Genomic DNA, 13,683 nt, shown 5'->3' with positions numbered 1-13,683 from the left:
GCAGCTGCAACCTGCCTCCTTCTGCCATCCCTATAAATAGGAGGGAGCAGGAGCAGGATTGCACCTGTGAGACTCCAGCTCTGCAGGAGAGGCAGGCAGGGAGGGACGGACGGACGGACGGACGGACGGAGCTGCGCCTCGCCGCTGTTGCCTCCCTTTGAGCTTCCCAGTGCTCTGCCTGCGTGGAGGCCCGAGGCATGGGGACCAGAGGATGGATGCTTTCCACCTTCGTGGGATGCTGTGTATGGATTCTGCATGGTACGTCCTATATTTTTCTGCTAGCCCACGTGCTACCCGAGCCCTTGCAGGGCACAGCAAGTACGCTTGTGAGATGCTTTTCCCTCCTGGCTGCACTGGAAACTCCTCTTATGACCAGTCCTTGCAATGCATTGCAGCCAAAGAGCTAGAAAATTGTTTTATGGGGCAGGCACCACCCTGAGGGGCTGGTTGCAGGTGTGGGCCCGTGGGAGAGGTGAGAGCCCAGCCCGGGAGCCTGCATGCAGCCGCATACCCCTCCAGCAAGGGAGCCAAGGGAAGCCAGCCGGCAGAGCGGGTCTCCAGGGATGCTCCCATCCCTCCCACGTCCCGGGGAAGAGCAAATGCTGGTGCTCCAGGCTGGGGCCCCTCTTCCACAAGCTTCCCATGAATGGGTGGCGTGGGGTAGATGGTGTTTCCTGCTCCACATGGAAGAATGAAGATAAAACATGGGTTTACTGGCATGGAGTGTGCCAAACTAACCTGGGGGGACTTGATTGATGTGCTTTGTTTTCCCTGAGATGGGGAGGGAAGTGGCGGAGCTCTTCTGGCTGAGGGGGGCTGGTGCAAAGAGCTTATTTCAGCCAGGGAAGATGGCGAGGAAGCAGCCTGCTGGGAGGGGGAACGGGGGGCTGGAGGAGGATGGACCCCTCGAGGACTGGTCTGGCATAGGAGATAATGTTCATTAATGACTCTGGCACAAGCTATCCACAAGCTACCAAGCTGAGCCGGTGGTGAGGTTGGAGGCACCTCTGCTGCAGGGGGATCTGGCTGCCTGGCAGGGGGAACCTGATGAACCGGAGCACCAGGATGGGGAACAGGCTTGGGCTGTCGGGCTGCGGTGAAACCCTGCTGGGTCTCAGCCTCGGGGTGCCCTTCATCTCCCCTAATTGCAGCCGCCTAAAGCCAAGCGTCAGCAGATCCGCCCGGCTCCTTCTGGAGCCAATGGTGGCAGCTTGGTCTCCCCAGAGCCCACATTCCTGTCCTAAAACTAAGCCTGGGTGAAATGTCACCCATGGGTGCCAGAGGGTGCTGGGAGAAATGCCTGGGATGTGGGGTGTTGTCTCCTTCTCCTTTCAGTGAAGCTCCTGGATGTGGGGCAGGATTTTGGCAGCAGGAGGAGGAAGCTGTAAGCAGGGCTTGGTCCTGGGAGCTCATGAATATTCCATCCACGGTCAGGGAACCCCTGGTGCCTGTGCCCAGCTGGGGGCAAGCGGGACAGGGGCAGGAGCAAGCAGGCTCCTACCGCGGGAGAGATTTAATGAACCTTCTTTAACTGCAGCAGGCCAGAAGCCATTTGCAGTCAGGGAATGTTTCACTAAGCCCTGGCTGTCCTATCTGCCAAAGTGTATTTAAATGTCCCTCAGACACCTGAAAGGTGAAAAAACCGCAAGAACCACCCAGGCTCTGCAGAAACGGCTGCGCTCAGGGCTGTCCCTGCAGTGAGGCAAAGAGGGCTGAGGGCTGTCTTCAGGTGGCAGAGCCCTACAGACACCCCTGGGGCTATGAACTAGACTTACTGGGCTGCAGCTCTTCCCAGTGGCCAGGCGGTACCATCCCCAGTGTAACTGGGCTGGGTTACAGTGGCTGCCTTTGCCTCTGTGCTTGGACCAGCATCTCTCCCTGACCTGTGATGAGTTGTGTCCTGTCTCAGCCAGCAGCTGCTGATGCTGGGGATGCAAAAGGTGCTGTGCAGTGCTGTGCCTAAGGCAGCCCAGGCTGCGCTCCTCGGCTCTTAAATCAGAGCCTTGTAAGGCTGTGGGATGAGGCAGTAGGGTTTAAGAAGGGGCGGGAGCATCCTGATTCTCAGCTGAAGGGGATGCATGGCTGAGCCTGGCAGGCTGCTGGCTCCAGCACCCGGCGTAATGCTCTGCTTTGTGCTTCTCTGCAGGGCTCGGGGCTGCTGCTGCCATCCCTGTCACTACTGAAGGGCCGTTTACTGCTGGGACAGCTTCTCCCATCGTGGCGGAGAGCGAGGGGCCTCGTGCCCTGGTGATGGGCTCTGTGGAGACGAGCACCGCAGCAGCCGATGCTGAGATAGCTGAGAGCACCCTCGCGGGGAGCCCGGCAAGCCTGTCCTTCTCTCCTGGGGCTGAGCTGTATGCTTTGATGACAGTGGCGAGCGAATACAGCTCTACAGTACCAACTTTGATGAACGTGACCAAGCCTTTTAATGCATCTCAGGATAATGAGAGGGGTTCGGCTGCTCCCGCTGCAGCCACAACTGCTGCCACCATCTCCGCACAGCACCCAGCTGTTACCCCAGAAGCAGAGTTTGATGTAACAGGGGCGGCTCCCGACGTGCCCTTGGGGACCAGTCCTCTCTTTGCAGATGTGAAGGAGGATGTCCTCGCGGCCGTGACCAGAGAAGGAGCAGAAGACCTAGACCCCACCACTGGTGTCATGTCCCTCCCCACCACCCCTCCACCGGCAGCCGCCTGGGGGACACAGTCAACTGCTGGCAGCCCTGTGGGTGCCAGTGTCACTGCACTGCCGAACCAAGGGCTGACCACAGCCACGGGAACAGTTGAGGAAGGCGTAACCCTGCCTGTCGATATCCAAAGCAAAGCCAGTGCCAACTCCTCAAGCCTCAGCCCCAGCACCGGGGGACTGCTCACAACCCAGCAGGATGGTGTGGTGAGTGGGGCACTGGGCATCACCCCAGAGCCAGTGGGAGAAACGTCCCTGGCTGCCGAGGAAAGTTCCTTGGCTTCGGTGCCCGGAGACATGGGAGATGCAGTAAATGGTGCATTCAGCACGGCTGGTTTGTCCCTCCTGCCTCTGGAGAGCACAACAGTGTCAGGAACAGTGGGAAACTCAGTGCAGCCCTCCCTCCTCCCTGGCCAGGCTGCACTGAGCCTGGCTGCTTCACTGGCACCAGCCGGCGGTGGGGATGAGGATGAGCAGGGAGCTCCCGGCATGTCATCAGACACTCCTGGTTCAGCCCTGTTGCTTGCAGCCAGTGAGGCACCTGCAGTGACAGGGGACACGGACACCTTGCTGCTGGCCCCAAGGGTTCCCACTGATGCACAGAGTGACACGAATCCCCTGGCCACTGCACTGCCCGCAGGGGACGTGGGGGCTGTGGGTCTGGCTGAGCCGTCCCTGCAGCCTACCCGATGGCAGAGTCCCACCGGAGAACAGCCACTGCTGCTTGTTACTGCCCTGCCGTCCCCCATGGACATCCCCGGTGCTCCTGGGGCTCCTTACCTACCCCTGGGTGTTGCTTACCCACCTCTGGGGGCTGGCACCCTGCCTGCAGCTGACAATGGGGCAGAGACACCAGTGAGCCCTGACCTCAATGCTGCCCCAGGAGCACCCATGTCTCCATCCCTTGGAGGGTCGCAGCCATGGGGGATAGCAGCTGGTGCTCCCCAGGGAACTGATGGACCCAGCACTGGATTGAATTCAGCTTCGGATGCCCCCAGCTCAGCATCTTTTGCACCTGATGGACTGTCATGGCCTGCTGCTGGGTTCCCAGCTCAGGGGGCCGAGGGTGCAGGGGAGACGGCACAGGCAGGAGGTCCAGGGGATGGCAGTCCCTATGCAGATACCAAGAGTGACATGAGTCCTTCAGCCTTCAGTGCTCAGCAGGACCCTGCTAACACCGGAGAGCTGCCAGCTGGAGGAACAGGGGCTTTGGTGAATGCTGAACTGTCCCCTCCGTCAGCTCTTGGGAACGAAGCAGGAGGAGCCTCAGTACTGGGACAAGTGTCCCTGGCTGGTTCCGCACCTTCCAGCAGTGCTGGGCTGGAGCCCAACCTCTCAGGGGCTGAAGGACCAGGGGACATGCCCGCAGAATCCCCCAGCGCTCCTGGGGCTGCTTACCCACCCCTGGGGGCTGCAGCCGGCCCCATGTCTGGGGCAGAGACATCAGCGAGCCCCGACCTTGGTGCTGCCCAGGGAGCACCTGTGCCTCCATCCCTTGGGGGGTCACAGCCATGGGGGACGGCAGCTGGTGCTCCCCAAGGAGCAGGTCTCCCTGGAGCCAATGGACCAGGCACTGGCTTGAACTCAGTAGGGGATGCTCCCAGCTCAGCAGCTTATGGACCAGCGGGACCCCCATCACCTGCCCTTGGGGACCAGCTTGGCACAAACTTGGAGCTGCCAGGTGAAGAGGGGCTTGGAGCTAGCGTGGCAGAGCATGTGCTGGAAGGAGCAGGCAGCGAGACTGGGTTTGAACCATCCTTGAGCTCCGCTGGAGGCAGAGGGACAGCAGCTGGGATGGATCAACTGCCCGGTGCAGGTTCCTCGCCTGGTCCTGCCTCTCCCAGTGATCTGGTTGCAGCATCCTCCATTTTGGGGGGTGATGGAGCAGGACCCATCCCATCCGCAGCCCCTGGCCCTGACAGCCTGTCTCCAGCCTCTTTGGACATTGAAACTGGCCCAGAGCTCACTCCGGTGCAGGGGGCTGAGAGTGCAGGGGATGCGGCACAGGCAGGAAACCCAGAGAGCAAAACACCCTACGTGGAGATGAGTCCTTCAGCCATCAGCACTCAGCAGGACCCTGCTAACACTGGAGAGCTGCCAGCTGGAGGAACAGGGGCTTTGGTGAATGCTGAACTGTCCCCTCCATCAGCTCTTGGGAACAGAGCAGGAGCAGGAGGAGCCTCAGTACTGGGACAAGTGTCCCTGGCTGGTTCCGCACCTTCCAGCAGTGCTGGGCTGGAGCCCAACCTCTCAGGGGCTGAAGGACCAGGGGACATGCCCGCAGAATCCCCCAGCGCTCCTGGGGCTGCTTACGCACCCCTGGGGGCTGCGGCCAGCCCCATGTCTGGGGCAGAGACATCAGCGAGCCCCGACCTTGGTGCTGCCCAGGGAGCACCCGTGCCTCCATCCCTTGGGGGGTCGCAGCCATGGGGGACGGCAGCTGGTGCTCCCCAAGGAGCAGGTCTCCCTGGAGCCAATGGACCAGGCACTGGCTTGAACTCAGTAGGGGATGCTCCCAGCTCAGCAGCTTATGGACCAGCGGGACCCCCATCACCTGCCCTTGGGGACCAGCTTGGAACAAACCTGGGGCTGCCGGCAGTGGAGGGGCATGGATCCGGCATGGCAGAGCAGGCACTGGGAGGAGCAGGCAGCAGGGCTGGGTTTGAGCCATCCCTGAGCTCCGCTGCAGGCAGCGGGATGGATGCTGGGATGGATCAACTGCCTGGTGCAGGGTCCCCATCTGGTCCTGCCTCTCCCAGTGGTGTGGTTGCAGCATCCTCTGTTTCGGACCCAGCCAGCCTGAGTGCCCTCGGAGGAGCAAGCGGTGTTCCTGGAGCTCTGCAGCCTTCCCTGGGTGCTGGGCCAGGTGTCCCTCCTGCTGCAGGAGAAGGGGCAGGTGAAGCGGCTGGTGACAGGGGGTCCCCAGGGCAGTCCCAGGCCCCTGCTGGAGGGGGACCAGCTGGAGCCCCTGATGGAGAAATGGGATCCGTGCTGCACTCTGCATCTTCCTCCCCATCTACAGAGGGGTCTTCATCACCTGGGACAGTTGATGAGGCTGCCAACGGAGCAAGCCTTCCTGGAGCTGGTGGAGCCGGCGGTGACTTGAGCACAGGCTTGGAGGCTGCTGGCCCTGAGGAACGCCCTGTGTCTGCCCTCGGTGTCCAGAGTGGTGCCAATCTTGGACTTTCTGATGCAAAACTGAGCCAAGCCAATGTGGTGGAGCTGCCTGGAGGAGCCTCGGCAAATGGGGGACCTTCCCCTGGTGCCAGCCTGGGAGACACCGCAGGAACCATCATACAGATTGCGTCGGGAGTGCTGGCCCCGTCTGCCCTCACCTCCCACCAGGAGACGCAGCCCCTGGTCCCAGTGGCTCCAGATGGCAGTGGCGTCTCCGACGGCACGGCTGCCTCGCTGGCTGCTTCGCTGCTTCTTCCCGGGCACGGGCTGAGCTCGGGGCTGGCACCCAACGGGGACCCCCACTCTGTCCCTGGCACCCAGAGCAGCAGCAGACCCCTGGTGCCAGGGGCACTGGGTGGGCTGGCAGGAGATGCTGGAGGCGGTCAGACATGGTCTCTTGAAGACGAGGTGTCCTCAGGAATGCTGGCACCTTCGGGAGAAGCATCCTCCCATGCCCCTGCATCCCCCAACCCTGCCCTGGCGCTGCCTTCTGCTCCACAGAGAGAAAACGCTGCAGAGGGGGTGTCCACTGGCCCTGGGCTTTCCACTCCGCTTTCGGCACGTGAGTCGATAGCGGGGTCCTCTGCAGCGGGAAGGGGAGAGCTGGGGGCGGATGCGTTGGGGGGGCCTGCCCTGCTCCTGCCTCCCCACCAGCCGGGAAGCTCTGGGGTCCCCTCCAGGGATGCCAACAGCCCCGTTCCGGGGGAAGCGAGTGCAGTGCTCCCTGGAGCGATGGCAGCGCGAGGGGACATGGCTCAGCTCCTTCCTGGTGTAACTGGAGCTGGGGCAGCCATGGAGACCCCTGCTCGCTCCCCTCCAGGGGGGAGCCCAGGGCTCCCTGGCCTTCTTCCCACTGATATCGCTGCTGGCAGCCCCGGAACAAAGGTCCCGGGGCCAGGACCTGCCGATGGCTTGTCACCCGCTGCCCTGCAGCCATTCTTGGGCAGCAAGGTGACCACCAGCCTGGCAAACGGAGCCCCTGCTGCCAGTGGGTCAAGTCTCCCCGCAGCCTTCCCAGGCCAGGGGGGAGCCCGGGGCGGGGTCCCAGCCACCGTGCACCCAGCCGTGTCCTGCAGCCCGTCCGCCGCCAGCCCAGCCCCGCCAGCCCCCCTCCCCAAGGGCAGGGAGGCGCTCCCCAGGCCAGGAGCAGCCACTGTCACCTCCCACGCTTCGTCCCCCCAGTTTCCAGCTCCACCAGGAGGGCCAGCAGCCGCCCTGACCCCGCTGCCCGGCCCCACAGGTACGTGATGCTCACAGGGCAGCCCAGGCGGGAGGAGCACATCTGGCCCCCTGACGGACCGTCCTGGGGGACATTTGGTGCCCAGAGACCGAGGGGGCTATCTGGGGCCAGGACCCCTGAGGAAGACACACCATGAGTAGCTCCTGCACATGAGCTTGCATTTTTGGCAGGCTGAGCCTGCCTTCAAGTATGGTCCCATCAGCTGGAAAAGCCATCCCCTCCAAATGCTTTGTTTTATTTAACAGACATAAATAGGGAGCTGGAGGCTGTAAACATCTCTAGAAAGAGCTGTGGGTGTTTAATTCCCTGCTGTCCCCCTACCACAGTCCTGTACAATGTTTTTCCCCTCCTAACGGCAGTCCTTCAGTGTCATGCCCCAACGGGGCTGGAGCAGGAGGGGACAGTGACCACAAAGGCCATCACAGCATGTTTAGGGCAGCTGTGTACATGCAAGGCAGCGAAAGGGGTGGGAGCAAGCTCCTGCAAGGAAAGGTGACATGCAGGGTGTCCCAGGTGGCTATTTGCAGTGTCCCCCCATCCTCCTGCTGCCCAGGCTGTGTCCCTTTGGAAGCAAAATCATTTCAGCCCTTTGAGTTTTTGGCACAGACCAAAGGCTTTGCTGTAAGCATGTTTTGGTTTTTTTTTTGTTTTCTTTTCCAGTTGCAGCTGTGCCCCTCTATGGGTACGGAGCGAGGGAAAATGATCGTGAGTACGTGGAAAGGAGAGTGGATTTTAATTCTCCGCTTTTCAAGCCTGAGACCGGATTCCCATTTGGGAAAACCCTGCGTGACTCTCTCTACGTGAGTCTACCTTGGCTTGACTTGCTGTTGGGCAAGTGGCCGTCCCCCCAAAACTTGGGGGAGGCACCAGGGGCCAGGTGCCTGGGGTGGGAGCCTTGTAGGGGCAAATCAATTGGGATACTGCTGGAGTCTGTTTGCAGCAGGAGGTGACTTTGTGGCCATTTCGGTGGTGGCGGGTGGTGGCCTTCCTTGGGTGTTGCTCAAAGTGGGCTTGGAAATGGGAGGGCTGCCACGCATGTGTCAGGGGTCCCGCTGGTCCTGACCTCACCTGATGGAGGGATCCCTCTGCTCAGTTTACAGACAATGGTCAAATCATTTTCCCAGCCTCGGACAACAGCATCTTCACCTACCCCAACCCTCCTCCCAGTGGCTTCAACGGCCACGAGGAGGTTCCCATGATCGCCGTGTTTTGGGACAACGCCGACTTCTCCAGAGGCGTTGGCACCACCTTCTACCAGGTGAGTGAAGCCACCCGGGTGCATGGTTGCATGAAAGACCTTTTGATGATAAACTCATCACCTGTTCTGTGGATGGCTCTGGAGATGTGTAATTGATAGAGCCCATGAGCAGCATTTCCATTTTCTGGGCCAAATCTAAGAGCTGGTGGTCCTGTGCGTGTCACCTCTTGAGCCGTCCAAATCTCATCCAGACCCTTAGTTGCACTGCTCCATGCATGACCCCAATCTAGACCTGTCTTTACCCTACTGGGAGCTAATGCAGACGTGGGTATACCCAACCCGCAGGAGTTCCCCACCCTCAACACGGCCAAGCCTCCGTTCGTCCGCGATGTGGAAGCAAAGGTTCGGCGGTACCTGAGGTCCTCCTACTCCGCAGCTTGGACCCTGAAGATCACCTGGGAGAAGGCACCTGCCTATGCAGCACGGACTGACTCCCGGAGGGTAAGGGGCTGATGGAGGGTAAGGGCTTGTTGAGTTGTCAAAAAAAACCCCAAGACCCATGGGCGTTCACCTTGTCTGTGCCTGAAAACAAGAACCAGATTTGTGAAAAAGGTCAGTCTTGAAGAATTTTGCCAAAAAGAACTGGGCTGTGCCCATGTTTTGGTGGTTTTCAGGTTTTTTTGGGGGGACATCTTTAGTTGAACTCTCTCTGCTCTGTAAAATCTTTCTGTTTAATGTGGTGGGATTTTATTGTACACCAGAAACACTGTTCTTCAGGAGCATAAAATTGGGTGAATTTGAGGCTTTTTATGGAACAGCATCAAAATAAAACCATCACCTTTTCCACACAAAATGTGAACCAGCCCAGGCTGTGTTTGCCTTGCACATCAGGACCTTAGCCCCGCCGTTCCCCAGCAAGCACTGACCCACACCCCTAATTTTAAACCCAACAGCTTTGCTCGCTTTCTTACCTGTCTGCAACGCTTCTCCCCAGACGATCACATACCAGGCCATCCTGACCACCGACGGCTTCAGGTCCTATGTCCTGATGCTGTACCAGGAGGGAGGCATGCAATGGGATTACACCAGACTCGCTGCCACCAACGTGCTCATTGGCTACACCAGGTACAGCAGGCTCAGCACCCTGCCCCTGCCCCCTCCGAGCACTGGGCTGCGTCCCACCCTTGGCTCCGGCTGGTTTAATCCTTCCCCCCATGTCCCATGAAGTGCCCTGCAAGGATGAGGGCAGCCCAGATGGGGTCTGCACACCCATATAGCCTAACATATGGGGGTCTCACAACCAAATCTGCCCCATTAGTGGCCGGATCATGCTGCAGCACGCTGACTTGTCGGGCTGTGCTTGTTGTAAGATCCACGCATCCCTCTGTGGTCCCGGGCATGCAGCATCCTGGTGGTTTGGGTGGAAGGAGTGGGGAATAGGGGATGTTTGCTGAACTTTGCACCAGTTGAGTGAAGGGATTTCCGCCGCTTGGCTGGAGCAGTCGCTTCCTGTCTCCTCGCATTACATCTCGCCCCGTGCACACCATCTCCAGGGTTTGCTCATTAGCTGCTTGCTGCAGCTGGGTAAGGAAAAGGTAGCCGGAATGGGAAGTGCGGGCGGCACAGGCGTGTGTGTGTGTGCTTGCCTGTGCATGACCGCTTGTGGGTTTCCGCTCTGTATCACCCTGCAAGATGCTGGAAACCATGGAAGCTGCTTGCAGGAGTCTTGAGATGTCTGTGGGTTCAGCTCATGATGCAGCAGGAGTGCTTGCAGCACCCAGAACTAACCGCACCCTGTAGAGAGGAGGCAGTGGGCTGGGGGAGCTGGTACCTTTGCCCTCCTGTCACCGGAGCTGTGATTTGGGTGCTGTGGGGTCCTGCCAGCTCAGGATCAGGGTGGCTGAAGGGCAGGCTGGGCCTGGGGCTGGGGCTGGGATAATCCCACCCAGGAAGAGCAGCCCCTGATTTTTCTCCTTTCCTCTGCACGCAGCGGGGATGGCTTTTACCGCAATGATGACCTGACTCAGAGACCTCCAGCCGCTAAATATCGTCCTGACCAGTTCAGGGGCTACAACACAGGTAGTGCCACACAGCCGGGGCAGGTTCACACAGACCCTCGGGGGGTTGGGGAAGGGCTGCGCGGGGAGGGGGATGTTCCCAGGGGATGAAATCCACCCTGCCACAGTGGCAAGGCTCTCGCTGAGTTCACCGAGGCCAGGCTTTTTCCCCAAACACATAAAATGCTTCCCCTGGGTACCAGCTATGCCCTGAGGCTGAAACGTCCTTGATGTGTCTATGGACCCTTTTTGTTGCAATGGCTCTGTCCCAAGGCTTTCTTCTTTGGCAACAGCCTCTCCCCCTGTTTCCCTGCCTTTGGGCGGCTGTTAAGCATGGGGTCCCATGGCTGGCGGTCAACACGGGCTTAGCTTCCAGCACCAGCATCACTCGGCTCTCGCCTCAAGCCGAAACTGCCCCTGCGGTCCCCTTGGCCAGAGGTGGCAACTCATGGTTTCTCTCCCCACTCAGACCTCCGCGGGCTGTGGATTTACAAGCTGGAGAGCCGTGTGGGCGTCAACTACCGGCTGAAGTGCCTGGCGTGGACAGGGCGGCAGCAGGAGCCGTGGGCGTGGAGCCAGGGCCTGCCCGCCTGCCCCTGCTCCCTGCAGCAAGGGCAGCAGGACCCCCGCTTCAAGAGCAGCCGGGGAGGCAAGTGGACACGCCGCTTCCCCACCCTCCTCGTCCCCCAGCTGTCCCTCCCCATTTCCCCTGCAAGGGTGGCTGGGGTCCCTCCTGACCGGGCAGGCAGGGGACCACAAGGAAAATGAGGCGGGGGCTGCCCTTCCCTGCAGAGACAGGGAAAATGGGGAGGAATGAGGGCTGACCTGTCCCTGTCTTGTTAGACTGGACGGAGCTGTCTAAGCTGCACGGGGACAGCGGGGATGGACCCTCCCCAGCACCAGGGTCTCACCTTGGGGGACCACTTGGATGGTCTCCATCAGTCTCTCCAAATGGCCTGTAGCACCATGGGTGATGTGGTGGGAGTGATGGATAACGAGGAGCCAACCCCGGCCCTGCTCGTCGCCCTGGAGCAGGGATGCTGGCTGGGAAGAGCTGTACCAGGGCAGGGATGCTGGCAGGGGGGAGCTGTGCTGAGGCTTATTGCTGCCCCATTGCAGGCTGGTGGGCTGCCCGTGTCTCCATGCTGCACTCCGCCTCCCCCAACCAGCACGGTGCCGGCGTCCGCTGCCTGTACGACAGCCAGAGCCAGCTCATCGAGGGGCGGCAGGAGAGGTATTGGAGGTCCTCCAGGCAGGCATCCCCCTACCGCGGTAAGCACAGCCAGCCCTGGCATCCCCCAGCTGAGGCTGGCATCGCTGTAGCCCTGTAAATCATTTTAATCTCCATGTTAACTTATTTCCTGACATGCTGTTGCCCTTGGTGGGACTGTGGACCGGCCAAAAGCCGAGGCGAGCGCCCTGCCTGCCCAGAGCCAGCCCATATCCCTCTCCTCTCCCCTTCAGCCCCTTACTCTAATTTTTGTCTCCAGACCAGGAGCTGAAGTTGTACGATTGGTGCTGTAACCAGGCGGGCAGTGCCCGCCTCTGCACCCGCTACAGTGAGAAGAGACCAAAGATCGGCTGTGATGGATACCAGTCACCCGGCACAGGTGGGTTTGCAGCCCGTGTGTGCCAGGGCAATGCTGTCTTGGTGCCCAGGGCTGGGAGGGGAACATCCCAGCCACCCTGTGGTTAATGCAGCAAGAGCTCCGGGCAGACAAGAGATGGGTTTTGGGGTGCCCACGTGCAGGTTGTGCTGTGCCCTGGGTTGGGGGGGGGACGACACACACTTCCCTTAGCACATAACCACTGGCGTAATCTGGGTGTGACAGCACCAGGAGGGGAGGAGGACCGCAGCTAACATGGTGATTGGTGTGAGTTGATCTGGGGCTTTCTTGCAACCCCCACCAGGTTCCTCGGAGGAGGCAGAGAGCGACTCAGAGGAGCAGAGAGGTGAGCAGGCTCGGGGGTCTCCTCTCTACCGGCTGCTTCCCGCTGCCCCCCATCCCCGCCACGTGGAAACTCCCCTGGGGCTCCTGGCTCACCAGAGGCCCCTGGGGAGGAGGTGGCCGGGCAATCCTCATTTCTTCTTTGCAGATGGAGAGGACAAGTAACTGAGGGGTTGCACGTCTGCAACACGGTCCAGGCCACGGCTGATCCTCCAAGTCCTTTTCTCCTGCTCATCCCCTGTGTCCCCCTGCGTCCCCCTGCTCTCTCCATCACCCATCACCCCTGCCCGCAGTACAGGGCGGCTCACTCAGCTGGTGCCTGTGGTTGCCTTCACTGGCACAAGTTCATTTTTCTAACCCAGACTTGTCCCGAGAAGTTGGCTGCTTTAGTCGCCCTTCCCCAGCTGCAGCTGAGCGGGTGCCCGCAGGCACCTCCTTGCTGGCGGGGAGGTGGGCAGGTATCCCCCACCGCATACGCCACCCCCTGTCCTCCCTGCATCGCGCTGTGCCTCCCACGCTGCGGGGTGAGGTTGGCCCCCTGGCACCCGGGGAAAGGGTTTTTGCGCCTTGTGTGGGTTGACTGTGGCCGAGCCCCCGAGTGCCGTGGTGTGCCAGGCTCACCCCGTGGGCCGTTCCTGTCTTGTCCCACTTCTGTCCCCCAGCCATCCCTCCCCGGGTGGTCCCCAGGCCCTATGCCCGGAAGGGGCGATTCTCCGGATCAAGCCTGAGTCTGCTTGATGCCTCTGCTGGGTGTGCGAGGGCAAAATGCAATCCCACGATCAGAAATGTCAGAAGAACAATAATTTTTTGTGTACGTAAGAGAGCATCTGCCTTTCTTAAAAAAAATAATAAATCCTTGTCAAATTTTGTTTGGTCAATAAAGCCTCTGAGGGGTCTGAGCATCACTGATCCTGCAGCAGCCACGTCCTCTGCTGAACCGGGTTGGGAGGTGGCGGGGGGGGCAGGCTGGGGACAGCGGTGTTGCAGGATGCTGCTGCCCTCCGAGCTGGCGCTGGGGATATGAGTGTCTGGGCTGGGGCTGAGGTGGGCTCTGGGGCAGCGGGGCTGGACCTGGGCTCCGCCGGGGTCTGACACACCCTCCTTGGGTGCAGCATCTTTCCTCAGCAGAGGCGAAGAGCCGCGGGGCGTTTGCGGGGACAGCAGCCCAACCTGTGTGATCTGAGCCACTGTGAGCAGTGCCTGAGGAAAGCAGTGAGGGACACTTGCAGCTTTGCAGGGGGAATAAAGGGATGGAGCAACAAAAAAAGCTACATCCATCTTCTCTTTGGCCCTGTGGGTGGGACCAGCAGAAAGCAGGGACTCGAGAGCTTGGTGACAGGGAAGCAGGGCTGGTGCATGGACACCGCAGGGTGCAGG

The 13,683-nt window shown here is 60.5% G+C and overlaps 1 protein-coding gene across 1 annotated transcript; it reads left to right on the top strand.

Annotated features, from left to right (window-relative positions):
* The first annotated feature begins 75 nt into the window (after positions 1-75).
* On the top strand, positions 76-13,215 carry LOC143161817 (uncharacterized). Its single transcript, XM_076341136.1, has 12 exons — positions 76-258; positions 2,147-6,424; positions 7,763-7,902; positions 8,196-8,360; positions 8,646-8,801; positions 9,295-9,425; positions 10,291-10,379; positions 10,827-11,006; positions 11,477-11,629; positions 11,848-11,967; positions 12,269-12,310; positions 12,455-13,215. The coding sequence occupies exons 1-12, from the start codon at positions 198-200 to the stop codon at positions 12,469-12,471; spliced, it is 5,532 nt and encodes a 1,843-aa protein (XP_076197251.1). The 5' UTR covers positions 76-197; the 3' UTR covers positions 12,472-13,215.
* Positions 13,216-13,683: the final 468 nt, after the last annotated feature.

Source organism: Aptenodytes patagonicus, chromosome 6 (assembly GCF_965638725.1).
Source record: "Aptenodytes patagonicus chromosome 6, bAptPat1.pri.cur, whole genome shotgun sequence".
Taxonomy (NCBI): Eukaryota; Metazoa; Chordata; class Aves; order Sphenisciformes; family Spheniscidae; genus Aptenodytes; species Aptenodytes patagonicus.
This window is presented reverse-complemented; position numbering and strand designations above follow the sequence as displayed.